Source organism: Macrotis lagotis, chromosome 1 (assembly GCF_037893015.1).
Source record: "Macrotis lagotis isolate mMagLag1 chromosome 1, bilby.v1.9.chrom.fasta, whole genome shotgun sequence".
NCBI lineage: Eukaryota > Metazoa > Chordata > Mammalia > Peramelemorphia > Peramelidae > Macrotis > Macrotis lagotis.
Genome location: NC_133658.1, coordinates 920717446 through 920737204, shown reverse-complemented (window position 1 = coordinate 920737204; position 19759 = coordinate 920717446). Strand labels below are relative to the sequence as shown.

Here is a 19759-nt window from a genome sequence, read left to right as displayed (position 1 = left end):
CTTTAATTTTTTAGAATTTCTAATTTGTTATTTAATTGGGGGTTTTTAATTTGTTATTTCTCTCTTTTTATTTGCATATTTAGATCATTAATTTCTTCTTTCTCTAATTTGTTCATGTAAATATTTAAAGACTTCCAGTCAAGATGGCAGAGAGAAGACTGGCACTGCTCTAAAAGCTCCTGATCTTTCCCCATATATGATGGATTCACAAGCGAATTCTACTAAACATTTAAGGAACAATTGGTTCCAATTCTATATAAACTCTTTGGAAAAATAGGGATAGATGGAACTCTGACTAACTCTTTCTATGAAAGTAATTTGGTGCTGTTACCTAAACCAGGAAGGGATAAAAACAGAGAAGGAAATTATAGATATATTTCCCTAATGAATATAGATGCAAAAATCTTAAATAAAGTCTTAGCAAAATGATTAAAACAAGTCATCATTAGGATAATACATTATGTTCAAGTAGGATTTATTCCAGGAATGCAGGGCTGGTTCAATATTAGGAAAACTGTTAGTATACTAAATTATATCAACAACAAACCTATCAGAAATTATATGATCACATCAATAGATGATGAAAAAGCTTTTGAGATAATACAGCATCCATTCCTACTAAAACCACTAGAGAGTGTAGGAATAAATGAACTGTTCCTTAAAATAATTAGCAGTATCTATCTGAAACCATCAATAAGCATTGTATTCAATGGGGAGAAGCAAGAGGCATTTCCAACAAGATCAGGGGTGAAACAAGGGTGCCCATTATCACCACTACTATTCAATATTGTATTAGAAAGGTTAGCTTCAGCAATTAGAGAAGGAAAAGTAATCGAAGGAATTAGAACTGGGAAGGAAGAGTCAAAATCTTACTCTTTGCAGATGACATGATGGTCTAACTAGACAATCCCAAGAAATCATCCAAAAAAATGATTGGAAACAATTAGCAATTTCAGCAAAATTAGGTTATAAAATAAACCCTCATAAATCCTTAACTTTTCTAAATATGTCTAGCAAGGTACAGCAGGAAGAGCTAGAAAGAGAAATTCCATTCAAAGTAACCTTAGACAATATAAAAAACTTGGGAGTCTATTGGCCCAGACAGACTCAGAATCTTTTTGAAAACAATTATAAAACACTTCTCACACAAATTAAATCAGATTAAAATAACTGGGCAAATAACAACTGCTCATGGATAGGTAGAGCTAATATAATAAAAATGACTATTCTACCAAAACTAAACTATCTGTTTAGCGACCTACCAATCAAAAATTCTGAAAAATTGCTTTAATTAGTTAGAAAAAATTGTAAGCAAATTCATATGAAGAAATAAAAAGTGAAGAGTTGCCAGGAGCTTAATGAAAATACTGCAAAAGAAGGTGGCTTAGCCTTACCTGATCTAAAATTATACTATAAAGCATTAGTCATCAAAACTGTTTGGTATTGTTTAAGAAACAGTGGTGGACCAGTGGAATAGACTAGGTGCAAAAGCAGCAGATGATTATAGAAATCTGCTTTTTGATAAACCGAAAGAGTCCAGCCATTGCGATGAAAACTCCCTCCTGAGAAAAAACTGCTGGGATAATTGGAAGTTAGTATGGAAGAAACTTAGATTAGACCAACACCTAAAACCCTTTAGTAAGATAAGATTGAAATGGTTACAGGAATAAGACATAAAAAACAATACTATATGCAAATTGGAACATCAAGGACTAGTTTACCTGTCAGATCTATGGAAAGGGGAGCATTTAATAACTAAGAAAGAGTTGGAGGACATCACCAAAATCCAATCAGATGATTTCAATTACATTAAATTAAAAAGCTTTTGCACAGATAAAACCACTGTAACCAAGTTCAAAAGAAATGTAGTAAATTGGGAAATAAACTTTACAACTAATGATTCCTACAATGGACTCTATTCTAAAATATACAGAGAACTGATTCATATTTTTTAAACAAAAATCCATTCCCCAATTGACAAATGGTCAAAGGATATGCAAAGGCAATTCACACATGAGATCAAAGCAATCCAAAGCCCTATGAAAAAATGCTCTAAATCATTAATTATTAGAGAAATACAAATTAAAGCTTCTCTGAGGTGCCACCTCACACCTCTCAGATTGGCTAATATGAGAAGAAAGGATAATAATCATTGTTGGAAGGGTTGTGGGAAATCTGGGACACTATTACATTGTTGGTGGAGCTGTGAACTAATCCAAACTTTCTGGAGAGCTATTGGAACTACACCCAAAGGGCAACGAAAATGTGCATACCCTTAGAGCAGCAATACCACTACTGGGTCTATAACCTGAAGAGATGATGAAAAAGGGTAAAAACATCACTTGTACAAAAATATTTATAGCCGCCCTGTTTGTGGTGGCAAAGAATTGGAAATCCAGTAAATGTCCTTCAATTGGGGAATGGCTTAGCAAACTCTGGTACAAGTATGTCATGGAACACTATTGTTCTATTAGAAACCAGGAGGGTCAGGATCTCAGCATAGCCTGGATGGATTTGCATGAACGGATGCTGAGTGAGATGAGCAGAACCAGAAAAACACTATATACCCTAACAGCAACATGGGGGTGATGTTCATCCTTGAAGGACTCGCTCATTCCATCAGTGCAATAATCAGGGAACAATTTCGGGCTGTCTGTAAAGGAGAGTGCCATCTGTATCCTGATAAGAAGATATGGAGTTTGAACAAAGTTCCAGGAGTATCCCCATTAATTTAGAAAAAAAAAAATATGGTCTGGTATTCTTACCTCTTAGACTTCTTATCTCTTCTTTAAGGATATGATTTCTCTCTCATCAAACCCAAATTGGATCAAGGTACAACATGAAAACAAAGTAAAGACTGACAGATTGCCTTTCTTGTGGGGGGGGATTAAGATTGGGAGGGAATTTTAAAACTCAAATAATATCTTTAATAAAAATAAAATTTAAAAAATCTCTCTAAAATTAACTTTGGAGAGAGAAGTTATGGGGGAATTATAATATTGGATGCTGAGTTGTAAAGGATTAAGAAGAGTGAGAGCAGAAAAGTAGATCCATGTATTGAAGCTAGGCTTTCCATGGAATTTATTCAATAAAGGCAGAGGAGATATAATATTACCTTTAGCAAGGATGGAAAGATCAGTTAAGAATTTTGGTTGTTTCTTTTCATAATTATGGAAACAGAGAAATGTTTATTTACAGTTGGAATAAGCAAGTAGATAGGATGATAGTGAAAACAAGAGACAGCAAGGATGGAAGGATCAAGAGAGATTTGTGAGGGTTTTTACAGGATGCAGAAGATATATATGTCTTCATAAACATAATTATAATGATAATAAATAATCCTGCAGACAGAAAGATATTGAAAGGCAGAGAATGATTAGTGATAACAGAGGGGAATATTCTGCTTGAAGACACTAAAATATTAGAGTATTTAAGCAGGTGGAAGATTTAACCTCAGGAAAATTAAAACTACTTCATCATAGAAGATGGAATAAAGGAAGAAACAATTAGAAAAGGCAAATTAATGAGTAGAAATGAGGAAGAGAAAATGGAGTTTTTGCCTCTTTTTTTTTCCTTCAAAATATTACCAAAAATTTCAGCTGAGTGAGTGGGAGGTGATTTGTGAAACTTAAGGATGCGTGAAAAATGATAAGTGATATTCCAGTTGATTTTGTGAATCATCAATGTGTAGTTGCCCCATTCAGAATGGTTATATGATTTCCTATATTTTTATTTCTGTAGAATGTGTACAGTAATGAAGGAAGTAAAAGATGAATATCATTGAAGGATGACTACAAAAAAGGATGAGGACCGAAGAACTTTAGAAAAGAGCATACACAAACACATTTGTGTTTCTATTTAGAGGTATTTAGAGTGCTTTAGAGTATTGGACATATTTTAAAGCATTTATGAGATAACTTTTTTTCTATGATTTTTTTTCTGTATGCTGTGTCGGAGGTTGTGTACTATATAAGTAGAGATTTGAACTCTTTTACCAACCAATAATACCAAATCTGAGAAAGATGATTAAATGAGTGAGGACCCTTGATTAAATTCTAATAACTATAAATGATTGATTTTAGAGCTCTGAACTTCTGTCAGTGAATATTAGCTAGAGTGCCTCCACTCTTGTTTTGTCTTTTCTTGGTGATCAAGCCCCTTGTAGAAGAGATGAGTATAATACATGAAAATTCCAATTTACTTTTATATCTCCAGTTCAAGCAAGTGATCATATTATGACACCTAGACATGAGTGATGGGTTCTACCATGTCATAGTGCCTTTCCTAAGAAATAACCTATCCATCTCATGAACATTTATTCAGTGGAGATTACTCTGCTATATATGAGGTTGTTGTTTAGTGAAGGAACTGAACTGCCAATAAATGGCATCATTCTTGGTATAAATTAACCCAAAATTCATGGCATAAATTTAATAAAATAAATAAGATACACAATAGAATTTCATTAGAGAAAAATATGTTGGTTGGTTCCCTTTATTTTCTTCTGTATTTAAAGGTGGGAAGAAGCTTTAATTTTGTTGTCATTCCCCCAAAAGGCTTGAATGTTTTAGAATAATTTCTGCACATTTCTAATTGGCCACCAGAGGCACTGAATCTAATTTTAAATACTTATGAATTTCTTTGCATAAGCACCTTTCAAACACCTTCTTCAGGGCACATTTGAAATCTTTATTTCGGTGACTGTAGATGATAGGATTGAGCTGTGGAATGAGAATGGTATATGTGATGGATAAGAACGTTTCCTGACCTGGAGTATGATTGGACCTTGGTTTCATATATGGAAAGATAGATTGACAATAGTATATGATAACCACAACCAGGTGGGAGATACAAGTGGAGAACTTTTTTTTTTCTGGGTCCCCATGTATTTAATGTGAAACACATTTCAGAGAATCTCATTAATAAGAGGCAAGAATGATGCAGAAAGGAAGTTGAAGGAAGAAGAGAGCAAACATACTTCTCCTTCATACTGTGATGTGTCAACACAGGAAAGTTTCTTTAAGGCTGTAATTTCACAGAAAAAGTAGTCAATAATTCCTGCCCATAAAGGAAATTTCAGTGTATAAGTTGTGTGAATTGTAGAATTGATGGATCCCCAAAGTCAGCTTCGAGAAACCATATGGACAGTGATTTGATGGTTCATGAGCATTGGATAATGAGTGGACAGCAAATGGCTACTTAGCAATCATAGGACAAGAGAGAAAGAGGAAGATATTGAATATCTAAAAAGATGAGAGAGGGGAAGATTTGAAAGCCACAGCATGTAAAGGTAATGGATTTCTTGCCAGATGGATTTCCTGCCATTGTGAGAAAATTGTTGCAGATGTGCAAGATATGTGTAAAAAAGGCAGGTTTGAGAAGGAAGTACATTGGACTGTGGAGTTGAAAAAAACTTTCATTTAATATATTTGGAAAAAAAAAGTATCATAAAAAATCTGCATGGTTTCAATTTTGATTCAGTATTATCATCCTATTCTTTCAGTATTTGCAGAAAATTTCCCTCTTCTCTCACATTTATGTTTTGTTTTATTTTGTCAGGCAATGGGGGAAATGGTTAAGTGACTTTTCCAAAGCCATATGTCTAAGTAATTAACAAGTGTCTGAATCTGCACTTGAACTCAGTTCCTCCTGACTCCATGGCCTGTGAAATATCTCCCGTGCCTCCTGGTTGGCCCCTCATATTTCTTCAAATATATGAACACAGCTAACCCCATATTATATGTATTTTCTCTCCTGTTGGTTAAGAAACTCTAATTCCTTCACCCTTCACTATCATAGATACTCTGCCTTGAATTCACTCTAGACTATCTATGTCCTCTCTACATTGGGGTACACATAACTAAACATAAAATTTCACAAATTTATCATTGGCATTAGGATGATCAGCTTCCTCTTATTGGAAAATAGTTTCCTTTAGGTTGTTTTGTCTGTCATACCATACTGACTCAAAATGAATTTGCATTTCTAAAGAATAATAGTACTGTCTATGGGAGAAGATGTTCGGGGCGGGCTGTTTTTGTTTTTATTTCCTTCTTTAATTACACAAAGCTACTTAATGAATAGGATAAATCATCTTTTATTTGTTAAACCTGTATTGCTCAGACTCCCCTCTGATAGCTTTGGGATGACTGCATGAAAGTCACCTATTTCATTACCTTTCCATCCTTTCAACTGAAAGAGCATGCTTAGTTTTGCTTGGCATTTGATTCTTGGTTGTAATGTGAATTCTTTTATGCTCCAGAATATCATGTTTCAGGTCCTTTAAAGTATTTTTTTTTTATATTTTCCAAGGCAATGGGGCTAAGTGGCTTGCCCAAGGCCACACAGCTAGGTAATTATTAAGTGTCTGAGACCGGATTTGAACCCAGGTACTCCTGACTCCATGGCCGGTGTTCTATTCACGGCGCCACCTAGCCACCCCTAAAGTATTTTTAATTAATTTATTTTCATCCATATGGACATGTACAGCATTAAATTACAAAATTTCCTTCCACCCTCCCTTCCTAACAACCTTCCCTCAGGAACAAGCATTCAGCTTGAAATTGCACATATATATTTTGGATTGCCTTTGTTAGTGTGTATGTTTGTATGTGTGTGTGTGTGTGTGTGTGTGTGCGCATGTGTTTTATCTTCTTCTGCTTGTAGATACCATTGTCCAGAGCCAGCCTAATATGGTTGTCCTAGTTCTCTGAACTGCTGAGAAGAGCTGCATCCATTAAGATTGCTCATCTCTCAGTTTTGTTGTTAGTGTACATTGTTTTCTTGGTTCTGCTCCCTTCACTTAGCATCAGATGCCATAAGTCATTTCATACTTTCCTAGAGTGCTACCATTTCTGGTTTCTTATTGAACAATAATATTTATGTACCATAATTTGTTTAGCCATTTCCCAATTGATGGGCACAGGTCATCCATTCTTTTAATGATGATTCTGCCAAGTCCTGGGTAATCCTCCCTACTTGTTCTTTGAACTTCTTTTTTCTGGCAGCCTGAAGGATTTTTCTCCTTCATGTGATAGTTCTGAAATATGGCTATAATATTCCTTAGCATTTTCATTTTGGGATCCATTTCAGGAACTAATAAGGGAATATTTTCAATGACTATTTTACTCTTTGCTTCTAGCATTTCAGAGCAGAAATCCTTGAAAAATATTCATTTTTTTGATCCTGGCATTCAGATAGTTCAATATTTCTTAAATTTTCTCACCTGGATTTGTTTTTTAGGTCAGATATTTCCCCCCAGGAGGTATTTGCATTTTCATTAGTCTCCTCTGTTCCAGTGTATTCAAGGAATTATTTTCTTACCTTTGCTTTTAGATATCTTTGTCTATTAGATAAATTCTATTTTATATTTGACCAGTACCATTTTCAAAGTATTTATTCTTACTATTAATTTTTATGCTTCCATTTGCTTGATGCTGAATTCCTCTTTTATTTCTTTTTCATTTGTGCCTCTTAGATATTAAAAATCATTTGTAAGCTTTCCAGAAGCTCATTGTGCCCTGAAGACAATGTAATACTCTCCCCTGAAGAATGACATGGAATATTTTCTTTTCTGCCATCTTTTTCTAAGATGAGGCCCTACCTGTTCTTATCTAAAGGTTGATGTCTATAGTTCTCTCTCAGTTTGCTAATTCATTATTATTTTCCTTCTCTGAGCACATTTCCAAGCTTCTTATTTTGAAGGACATATTATTCACTCCCAGATTTTCCACATTAAGAACTATATGGGCTTGCTCATTGTGTTGGGCTATCCAGGTCAATCATGCCAAATGAACAGGGTTCTGAGGTACCTGTGTTTGAGTATTCTCAACTGGCCTACTTCACTATTGTCCTGCCTCAGCAGGACACCTGGGCCTCGCAATGAAAATGCCTCCTACAGATCTCTCCAGTTGGTTCCTCTCACCATCTTGTACATCCAGTCCTTCCACTAAAGAGTTGCATGTCTGAGCATACACCTTCTCCATTTGAGCTAGACCTGGTGGGAACATTTTCCTATCTATTCTTTTGAGATTTTTGCCATTCTACAATTTATTTAGAGAATTGATAAAGAAATTTCTAGCTTTTTCTCTATCATAGCTCCACCATTCCCCTAATTTTTGCTTTTCCTATATATCATTTGAGGGATATATTAATATCAATGAATAGACAGTAAAGCAAGTCCTTTTTTTACTCAGTCTAATGAAGATGGTTCTCAAAAATAAAGGAGTCAGTCAAATGGTGAAAATGGACAATTGGGGGCCACAATTTCTCTGTATCAAGCAAAACACAAATGCTCAATTAATTTCACTGGCATTTTATAGCTAAAGAGCACTAATGATTATTAAAAACATATTTAAAAATGGAACATTCATTAAATAACTACCTTCAATGTGCAGATATTGAGTTAAATGCACTGAATACTTAAACTAGTATGATATGGTTTTTCTGCTCTATGACTTTAAAATCCATGTGGCCAGAGTAAATATAAGATGTAGTGAACACAGATAAGTAAATATTCTGCAGTTAATTTTGTGTGATGGGGGATGAGATCAATAATTGAGGAAATTAAGAATTTTTGAAATTAGATCAACTCAGTAAGAAAAGGCTCTTAGAACTGATGATATAAAATGAAGTATATGGGCTTCCCTCTGTTCTATGCTTAGGAAAAAGACTTGTCAGATCTCTGAGAATATCAGTAGATGGTTTTGAGTGAAATGTAGAGTTTGTTGGGCAGGTTCATGAAACAAGACCAGAAATATAATTTTGACTTAGATTATGAAGTAATTTTTAAAGGGCTGAGAAGATAAAATCACATTCTATGTATAAAATGGAGTCAGTGCAGCATCTTAGAAACAGTCCTGAAATGGTCAGACCCATGTATGAGGGTAATGATTACAATATGATAAGAAAAAACAATTAGAATTTAAACATATGTATCTATTTATTTCTCATCATCAAAAGAAGATGCACATAGTTTCTCAAAGGCTATATTATCAGAATTTCCATTTTTGCAGGGCAAACACAACTAAAAAGTCTTTATTTTTAAAACCAAAAATAAAGAGGAACATCAGGAGAGACTTCGCCCAAATGTGTAGAATTTTCTTTAATTATAATATGTCAAAATGATGATTTATAAAACATTAAAGAATTAATACATAGGCAGCCAATGATGAAAGCACACAGTAATTTTTCTCTAATATTTCTTTCCTTAGTGCAGTCATAATATATTTCCCAGTAGTGAAGATACTTTCATTTAAAATATTTGACTTCATATAGAGTGGAAAAAATGCCACTAATGAGCACAGATCTTTCATTTCCAAGTTCAACAATGATAAAATTGAGGAATAATGATAGTATATCGCTTGGTCAAAGGCACACAGGCTTTAAGTGACAGATTGAGACCTAAATTCTATTTGTTCTCTTAATTTCAATTACTATTTTGATCTCAATTTTTTTGTGTGACTAGGAAGTATTGAATCAGATGAAATTGTTATTCAATCACCAAAGAGTGAAAAAGAGTTAACAAGTAATAAAGGAAAACTGAGCTTTATTATTCAACATTGATTAAGCATCTTCTACAATACCGAATCTCTCCTAAATTTTCGATATCCCTACTGAGGGTGTAAAAAAATGTCTGTGATATCAAGGAGCTTACAATCTACTTGGAGAATTGATATAAAAAACAAATACATACCTAGATGCATACCTAGATACATACATACATATATTCATACATAGAAGCATGCAAACATAATTATATATGTGTAATATACAACATTAGTAAAACAAATTTAAGGTAAATAAGAGATTAGAAATAAGAGAATTTGTAAAACACTTCTAGTACACATGAAATTTCTTTATATTTGAGAATTAAAAGAATCAAAAAATAGCTGTAGCTAAATAGAGGATTCTGGATCTGAGGGACAGTCTGAGAAAATGACCAAGCTAAGAAATGAAAGCTCTTATTCATGGAAGACCAAAAAATATAGGATCACTGGAGATAAGAGTATGGTCCAAAGAAATGTATTAAAAGATTGGATATATAGAAAAGCATTAGAATATGTAGGTATTTGAATGTTAAACAGAATTTTGTATTTGATTTTGGTGTCGCAATAGGATTCACTGTCACTCATTAATTAGGCATGATGAAAGGATGACCTACCTGTTAGGTAAGTCCCTTTAATGACTAAATAGAGGATTGATTTAAATTGAGAGTAGATTGAGGGGTCCAAAAATTTTGCCTCCTAATATTTCTCTAGAAGTATCTGTTTCTTATTGTAATTAGTAGGAATCACCTTATCACTGAGAAGTTTTTCTGCTAATGATTCTCCAAAGGGCAGCTTTTATATCCTTATTTCTTAGTGTATAGATAAAAGGGTTCAACATGGGAGTGACCACAGCATATATAGCTGAAGCAACTGTGCTCTTCCAGGAAGCGTCGGTAAATGCAGAAGACAAATATACCCCAAACACTGTACCGTAAAATAAAGACACAACACAGAGATGAGATCCACAGGTAGAAAACGCTTTATACTTACCCTGAGCAGATTGGATTTTTATAATGGAAGAACAAATCTGAATATAAGAGAAAAGGATCCCCATGACAGGGATAACACCCAGCAGTCCAGAAACCAAATACATCAAGATATAATTGATGAGAGTGTCAGAACAAGAAAGCTTCATAATCTCAGGAAGATCACAAAAGAAGTGCTGAATCTGCTGGTTTGTACAAAAGGAGAGACGTGTTCCCAGCAGACTGAAAAGGAGGGCAACTAGAAATGCCATTGTCCAGCACAGTATCACTAGCAAGCCACAGAACCAAGAGCTCATCATTACTGCATAGCGTAGAGGGTGGCATATAGCCACAAAACGGTCATAGGCCATTGAAGTAAGGAGGAAATTATCTATGCCGGCAAAAAGTATGAAGAAGAACATCTGGGTAAGACAGTCAGCATAGGGGATGGCCTTGTTTTGTGTCCTGAAGCTCACCAACATCCTTGGGACTGTGGTGGTCACCAGACAGGTATCAACAAAGGACAAGTTGGAGATTAAGAAGTACATAGGTGTGTGGAGATGAGAGTCAGAGCTAATTGCCAACATGATGAGCAGGTTTCCAATCATTGTGACCAAATACATGCTTAAGAACAATCCAAAGAGTGGTGCTTCTTGATTTGGTTTCTCAGAAAATAGCAGGAGGATGAATTCAGTGAATTGTGTTTGGTTTTCTGGTACCATGGGACTGGCTTTTCTGCTAGGAAAGGGAAATGAGAAGAACATGAGATGAAAATACCTTGATCTTTCGGTATCAAATGGAGAATCTCTAATTCTCATTTGACTGATAGGATTTCTACTTCTTGTTCCTGTCTCTCCCAAACATTATCTTTGTGATATTAGAAAATCACAGTTTCTACATCCCTACTCAGTGCATGAATAAGGATTTGGATTAATATTCTCTTAGTTTGTTTCTTTTTCTGAAAGTCCATGAAATGGTATCTCGGATTTACTGTGGGTGTCCAGCCTCTTCGGGGTTCTTGGAACCTGACAGGAGGGATAGAGTCGGTGAAATGAGTTGAGTCAACAAGTGGATATAGCCAGGAGCAGGTTGCCTGACTGTCAGTTGCTTGGATTTATGTTTATAGTCTCAGAATCATGTATGTTTCAAGCAAGCAAGCAGAGATAATTTTCCTTGTTTACAAAGGTGTACAATTTTCATCATCAATCATATATTTCATATGTTTACAAGTTTTAATCATGTGATTACAAGTTTAAGTAATAATCACATAGTTAATTACTTTCTTATCCCTACTCAGACAATGATGACCTTAACCTATGTGTTACCATATATATTACTACATTGTATAATTGTTAATTCATTTAAAGTTATTAATTAAGCAATTCTTTTAATGGAAAGTTTTTTATATTTTTTGTGTAGGTAATGTTTTTTGATACACTTCCTTAACAGTCTGTAGTGAGGGTCTTTATGCTTGTCCACCCATCCGTTAACTCTTACAATAACCAATTTTTCTTTCTGGCCTTCTTGGTAGAAGCCACAGTTTCTGTGACCTTTGTTATTCTTTCCCATGATACTAAGGCTGCTGGAGTTCACATATCAGTCACCTGTAGTATTTTCTCGCCATCTTTTTCATATATTCCTGGGTATGGTAAGGGAGGCCAAACTCTTAATTTCCCTGGAATTCTATCTGACCCATCTTATATCTGTTTTCCCTGTATATATTCTGGTATCTCCTTGGAATTCCCAGTGCTGGGTTTTCCAGAAATTTCAGAATGTTGAACCCTTTTGCATGCCTCAGGGAGAGGCAGTCCTGTTAAATTTAGACAGAGTTTACAATCTGTATTATTCAAGGAATTTTTCTGAAATCCTTCCTTTATAGTCATTCCAGTATTAGGGTGAGTAAATATTGTTATCAATAATAAACCTATAAATATTGGCATGCATCAAATCCACATATATATATATATATATATATATATATATATATATATATATATTGAGGAAGGAAATGTTGTTCCATCAGGCAGTGTGACTGCCTTGAGTCTTCTTGCTGCGACTGTGTCAAACAGCTTAGAGACCCTGGCTCCCAACAATTTACTATGAGCATTGAAGACTACAGAGCAAAAGGATTAAAAAAAAGACATACCATGAACATGGCAGGATTTTTCCTGCAGATAATAGCAGAGAGAGAGAGAGAGAGAGAGAGAGAGAGAGAGAGAGAGAGAGAGAGAGAGAGAGAGAGAGAGAGAGAGACAAGAGTTTTCTGGTCTGACTAGAAGAATTTGGGTCTCATGATCTTCAAAGGAATTCATAAAACTATATAGAAATAAAAGGGATAATATGGGACATAATGAGCAAAACTAAATCTCACAAAAAGTCTAAGCAGGAAAAGATACCTTGCCTTTGTGCATGTTAAATTTTCTTGATTATTACAATGGAAAGGAAATCCCTTAGCTTTCTTAGGCAAACCACTTCACTCTGAGTTTGCTCTAAAATGTGACTTTTGAAATTTTATCCAATGTTCTCAGTCTATTTTTTGATATATTGAGAACAAATCCCTTTTGTCTGCCCAATAAGTTTTCTTTACTTATGTGAACAGAGTAAGTTCATATTGCGTGTTTTCTGTTGTTTAGATCAAGTAATTCTAATGGATTCAGCTAAATCTAAGAAGTCCCTTTAACATCCTACTGCTTCTGCCTGTCATCATTCATAAATTATCGATGGTTTTTAAAATTGTAGTACAAGTTTCAGATGAGGTCATACATTGATCAAAGACAATGTGATGATCATTTCCTTATTGCTACATATTCTTTCAATGTTGATTATAAGTTTATAAGTTATTTTCTGTGCCATATCGCTTCAAATTCGAAATGAATTTGCAGTCCACTGGAAACCTCTTCATCATTTTCAAAAGAATATTGGTCTTGTTTTTTGGGAGAAAGTGTTCTGTGAGGCTTCTGTGTTTTTTACTTTCCTTATAATGTAACCATCCATAGCATACTTGCTTATCTGTGATAGCCCAAGGCTCCATACATGAAAGGGTACCTCTGTGAGACTGCCCCCTCATCCTCAAAAGGGTTTTTTGATCCCAAAGCAATAACACCTTCCAGGTCTCAATCCTATTCTCTTGGCCCATATAGCATAGAAGTTATACATTCTAAAATTATTCCAGCTGGTGTATATTTTAAGTAACTTCCCTATGATGCATGAAGTTATTGAAAGTGAATTATTGACCCAGGTTAACAAATTGTAGATGGAATATACTTTTAGGTTTACATGGGACTAATCAGTCTATGAAGGTTTCTATAGAGAATATGGAGTCTGGTCTAAAAGTTTCAGATGGAGTTAGCCACTTCAAATAATTATAAGGTTCTCTGGAGGGTTCTTTATATTAACAGAAAAGACTGCAATGATCTGAATGAAAGAGAACATTAGAAGATTCATTCCTCTGAGAATTCCATAAGCACAGAACCTTAGAACTGGAAGCAAATACTGAACTCTTTCAACATAGCTAGACAGCCAGGAAGAATTTATTAAACATTACCCATGTCCTACACATTGTTCTTAGAGCTAGGAATACAAATTCAAAAATAAGAGAGGGGACAATTCCATGTAAATAAAATGGTGACGTAACATAGAGCCTCAGATGTACAGCCAGGAAGAGATTAAAGAATGACATACTGGAGCTCATGTCCAAAATGTGGAATTCTTTGAACTAACTCACCAAGGGGAAAAGAAGAATGGTGTGGGGAATGAAGTCTGATGGTGATAAGACACCAAGCCCTTTTGCATGACTTTGAAATTCTTAAAATCAGAAAGAGTGGGATGGTGATGAAAGATACTTTAACACATGAGAAATACTTTTCCAACTGTTACTTCATGATCTCCTATGAGAAGGGACTTAACAAGTTCTGATAGTACCCAGTCCACATTTGGAAAATTCTAATTCTAAGAAGTTTATTGGTTTCTTTGTGTCCTAGGAACAAATCTAAATTTGTCTTTTTTGCAATATCCTCTCAAGCCACAGAAGATAGTGTATTTCTCTTGCTATCCCTTCAAATATTTCAAGAGAGCTACCAAAACAAAAGAAATAATTGCAAAGAACATATCTATAATTAAGCAGATACATTAAAGACCAAAAAAGGAGCAGATATGGAGAGGTAAAGAGTTTCATCCTTACTTTGCAAGGTTGGTGTTAGTTGTAGCCAAAGTAGACATGACGGAATTCATAGGTCTCAGTAGAGTAGAATGCCTTAGAAAGTTTATCAAGTCAAAGTGGAAGGAGGTCTGTACTGATTCATAGTTGGTTTATTCTCTAGTAAGATCCCCATCTTTTCACCACAGGTGGAGGATACACTTTGATGCTTTTCTGCTAAACCAAAGTCACACTAGTAAGTTGGCTGTATGGAGTTCAACAACTATTTTCCCTTCAAATTTCTAGGATGTAGCCATGACTTGGGAGGGGATGATTTTCTAGCATTCATCTTCTTTCCTAATGCATATTGTTTCTAATATTTATGGTCTTTTCAAAATGTACCCTTGTGCTTCCTCTTTTAGATTTGAGTTGATATAAATTAGGCAGTCAGAAAATGGCTGCCTCCCAAAAATAAAAAGGCAGTGATATATGCTGCTTACAGAGAATATGCAGGTGAAAGTGACAACAAATATGTACTTGTTATAAAGGGGTTGCACAGCTTGGGAAAGTCCTTTTCCTATATGTTTTTTTTTCTCCTTTCATGAAATTCCTCCTAAACCTAGTGTCATTTCTGCCTTGTTTCTTATAAAGTCCTTAGACTGTAATTACTAGGAAGATTTTTCTTCATTCAGGAATAGGTTTTTTACATTTTCCAAGTATTTTCCATGTATTTTCTCTACATTTGATCTCTGAGTTGAAATGATCACCATCTAATCTCTTTCTTTACAACTCTGAAAATACCTGAATTGAATTAAAACACCCTATACACTGCATGCTATTACAAATCCAACCTTCTTCCTTGAAACCCGTCTGACTATTATTTGAGCATCCCTCTCTTTTTCCCATCTCCAAACCTCAACTGTCTCCACATTCTTGCAGCAGATAAATCCAGTCCTTAATTGACAGTTGCTCAGTCTCTATGTCACCTGTGGTTGTGCTTTAAACTACTAAATAGCTTTATACAAAATACCTGGTTCATATGAATCTCTGTAGAACCCAAAAATTCTGGTTACTTTTGTTTTGAATTTTTCTGAGGAATATGCATAGACATTGCAGTGATAACTCATACTTCAGTCAAAACCTCAGCCTTCAGTAATATTCTGAGATCTGTAGATACAGGTAATATAGAAGATATCTGCAAGTTGTAGGAAAAAATGTCTTTTTTGAACCCAGTAATCTGTATCTGGCTATAGGGACATAACTCCTCTAACTTTACAATGCTTTCCATTGGTGCATTTGAGAGTTCCTGCTGATTAAAGATTGTCACAGAGGCATGGTTTATACCTGATTTAGTTAGAATAGATAAGAATAGATTTATAGCTCTTCTATTATGACAAAAATAAAAATTTATCTCTTTAAAATAATTTTAAGATCAACAAAATTCCCACAGAAATGATCTCATTTGACTTTCAAAAGAACATGACGGAGCTTATAGGGAATTTTTAATCTCTATTTATTGGTTCATTGCACCCTAAAATATATATCATTATAAACAATTCTAAATAATGGCAAAAATGAAACTTAATCATAATTCAGAGTATAAGTTTGAATCTGTTCTCCCTTATTTTTACTCCTGGATCTCAGGTGCACTCTGGATTTTCAAGTAAACCTTTTACTGAATTAAGTTTTCTTTATCTTTCACCTGGATGTTGCTGTGATTTCAGCTTTCTTGGTTTTGGGAGAGTGATTTTCTGTTTCTGAGCAACAAGCTCCTGCTTCTCTCTTTTTACCTTATTTCCCTCCTTCTTTATTTCTTACTACTTTCCCAGTACTTCCCACCTGGAATCACTTACTGAACATCACCAAGGAGATAGGCTTGATTCACTGTATCTAAGTATTGCAAAGGCTGACAGGAAGGTAGAAACTCTGGATCCCAGAAAGAATGGAAATTTTCAGGTGGTTGGACGAATATCTCTGAGAGTCACAATCTGACTACCTCCTGGTGTGAAATAAGGAAGATTTGATCTTGGGGAGAAAAGGAGGATATTTAAAATATCTATTGCCTAAGAGCTATATTCCCCAAATTCTTCATTAGACATTCAAAATTAATTATTTTTCTAATTATTGCCCCCATCCCCTTTGGGGCTGGAAACTTGGCAGAAAATTTCCTTACAGGGAGAACTGTCCAAATTTTCCCAAGAAGTTGCCAAATTCTGGGGACCTTAAGCAAGAAAGGAACTTAAGAGTTTTGTCAGGCCAATAGGAATTATCTATTTTCAGCAAAGAATTTACCTCCTGACAGGCCACATTATGCTTTTCTAATGCTGTAATTTCATGGTAACATTTGCTTCTGCTGAGGCAAAGTCATTCTCTTCATAGATTAATTTTATTTTATTCTTTCTCATTCTTTTTGGGGGGTCAAATAGAAAAAGATCAATTACTCTTCCCCAGCATGCTAATTTCAAACTCATCAATTCAGTTTTCATCTTATCTCAATATTTCTTCTCCAGAACTACATCTCCACAAGCTTTAATTGGTCCTTATTAATTTTTCACATTATACATTGATTTTCCCAATTCATACTTATAAAATTAATTTTTGAAATCTAATGTAAAACTTTGTTTATTCTCATTAAATTTCTTTGAATTAGATTTGTTTTGTTGCTATACCATTTAAAAGTCCTTTAAATTTATATCAACATTGGAGGCAAAAAGTAGCATAGTGAAGAACGCAAGAACCATGGTTTTAGGAGGACCTGAGTTCAAATCCATCCTCAGAACTATGAATTTGATATAGGGCAAATCACGTAATCCTATTGCCTTCCCAAAAACAAAGTGTTGCATTAATATCGTGTTATTGACTCAACATAAAAATTCAACTTCACTGAGGAAATTTGCTGAATAGAATATGTTCTTTAATTATTTGAATGTTTTCTGCTGCTTATTTACAAATTTGTATTTTTAATAACTGAAAAGAAACATAAAATCTTTCAACCACAAAGAGTAAATGTAATTGGTTAAGAGAATATAGTGCCATATCATTCTTAACAGTTTTGATATGTCATTGATATCTCCCTAAAAATAAATTTATTTCAATTTATAAAGCATTGTTGATAATTTAGTAATTTGATGTTCTCTTTGGATAGAGTATTGTGTAAAGGAAAGGAAAGGGTGTTTGGCTTTTAATTAGTAAGTTTTGGTTTGAATAATGTTTTCTGTAAATAGTAACTTTGTATTGCTATGCACATCAATCTATGTGGTTCTCAATGTCTGAATTTAAAAAATATTGATAACAAATTATATATACTGTATTTTTATAAGGATCAAATATATTTATATGTATATATATATATATATATACACATATCAAGGAGTTTATTGTTATCTTTTGTATTATTCTTATACTGTATTGCTAAAGGGAGACATATTGAATTGGATAAAAACACATGGATAAAGTTTTAGGGCATGAAGCAAAATCTATTATATTTCAGCAGAAGTATAAAAAAATAGTGGGGGAAGCTTTTCTGATTCCAGCTGATGTAAAAGCCAAAATAATCCTAGTTTAAAGAAAGGAGGAAGGAAATTACATTCTAGTGAAAGATGACAGAGACCATGTAGAAAGATTTAAAATAAACATACATTTAAAGATTTTTAGCATGTAAATTTAAAAGAACTTAAATGATACTTTTTGTTGTTTGTCTTTTGTCTTTATGAAAGGACAATATATGCAGCACAACTATTGATTCCCCTTTATATTAAATTGCATATCTGCCTAGAACAGATTTTTTTAAAAAATTACATTTTTGTCAGTTGGGTTTATTAATCTCAAATGTTCTTTTAATTTTTATTGTTTAATTGATATTTTATTTTTCAAAGATATGTTATGAAAGATCTTCAACATTCATCCATATGCATAAGTATGTTATTAAGTTATATAATTTCCTTCCACTCTCCCTTCCCAATCCATTCTCTTAGTGGAAAAAATGACAGGTGAATCTTGTACATTGACATTTGTCATTTTCATCATAAGGAACTTAAATTAAGAAAAAGTAGTATATAAGAAATCTTTTATCACAAGTGAATGTTTTGTTCTTCAGATTCTGAAGGGTTTATTTGTTTCTTTTGTTTTGTTTTCTTTTTCTTTCTCTGAATGGTGATACATTGTCCATAACCAATCAAATAATCTTGCACTGGCTTTCTGACCTCAGGGAGGAGTTGCATCCATGAAGCTTGATCAACTCACAATGTTGTTGTTAATACGCCGAATGTTCTCTTCAACATCAGATGTTGTAATTTCTTCCATACTTCTCTAGAGTCCATTTAGTTATGGTATCTTATAAAACTATAGTATTAAATAATATTCAAATTCCATGATGTTCAGCCATTCTCCATTTGATGGGCATCCCCTCACTTTCCTATCCTTTGCCACTACAAGGAGAAGTCTGATGAATATTGTAAAATATGTGGGACTTTCCCTATTTTTATGATTTCTACTGGGTATATGAATGAATCTATCAAGCAACAAATTATAGAAAGAATTAATTATTTCCTCCTAGATAATGACAAAAATGATATACCATAGCAAAACCTATGGGATACACTCAAGGTGGCTGTCAGGGGATTATATTATATATTTAAATGTTTACATTAATAAATTAGAGTAAGAAAAAATCAATTAACTAAATATGCCACTAAAAAATTGGAAAAAGAACAAATTAAAAATCCCCAATTAAATAACATGTAAGAAATTCTAATAATTAAAGGAGAAATTAATAAAATTGAAGGCAAGAAAACTATTGAACCAAGAGTTGGTTTTATGAAAAAAAATAATAAAATTGATAGACCTCAGGGCAATTTGATTAAACAAAAGAAAGAAGAAAACCATATTGCTAGGATCATAAATGAACAAGGTGAACTCACCACCAAAGAGGTAGAATTTAAAGTATTAATTCAGAATTATTTTGCCCAACTCTATGCCAATAAATTTGATAATTTAAGTGAAATGGACAAATATTTACAAAAATATAGCTTAACCAGAATAAACAATAAAGAAATTAAAAACTTAAATAAGTTCAACAAGCCATTATTGAACTCCCTAAGAAAAAATCTACA

General features: G+C 33.8%; 1 protein-coding gene across 2 annotated transcripts; it reads right to left on the bottom strand.

Moving 5' to 3' along the window:
• Positions 1-5725: 5725 nt before the first annotated feature.
• LOC141492645 (olfactory receptor 7A5-like) lies at positions 5726-11235 on the bottom strand. Of its 2 annotated transcripts, XM_074193203.1 has the most exons (2): positions 10334-11235; positions 5726-5750 (listed from the first exon to the last, which is right to left on the bottom strand). In XM_074193203.1, the coding sequence occupies exons 1-2, from the start codon at positions 11233-11235 to the stop codon at positions 5726-5728; spliced, it is 927 nt and encodes a 308-aa protein (XP_074049304.1). The 2 variants fall into 2 exon arrangements, with proteins under 2 accessions (XP_074049304.1, XP_074049294.1); XM_074193193.1 differs by lacking the exon at positions 5726-5750 and having other exon boundaries at positions 10300-11235.
• Positions 11236-19759: the final 8524 nt, after the last annotated feature.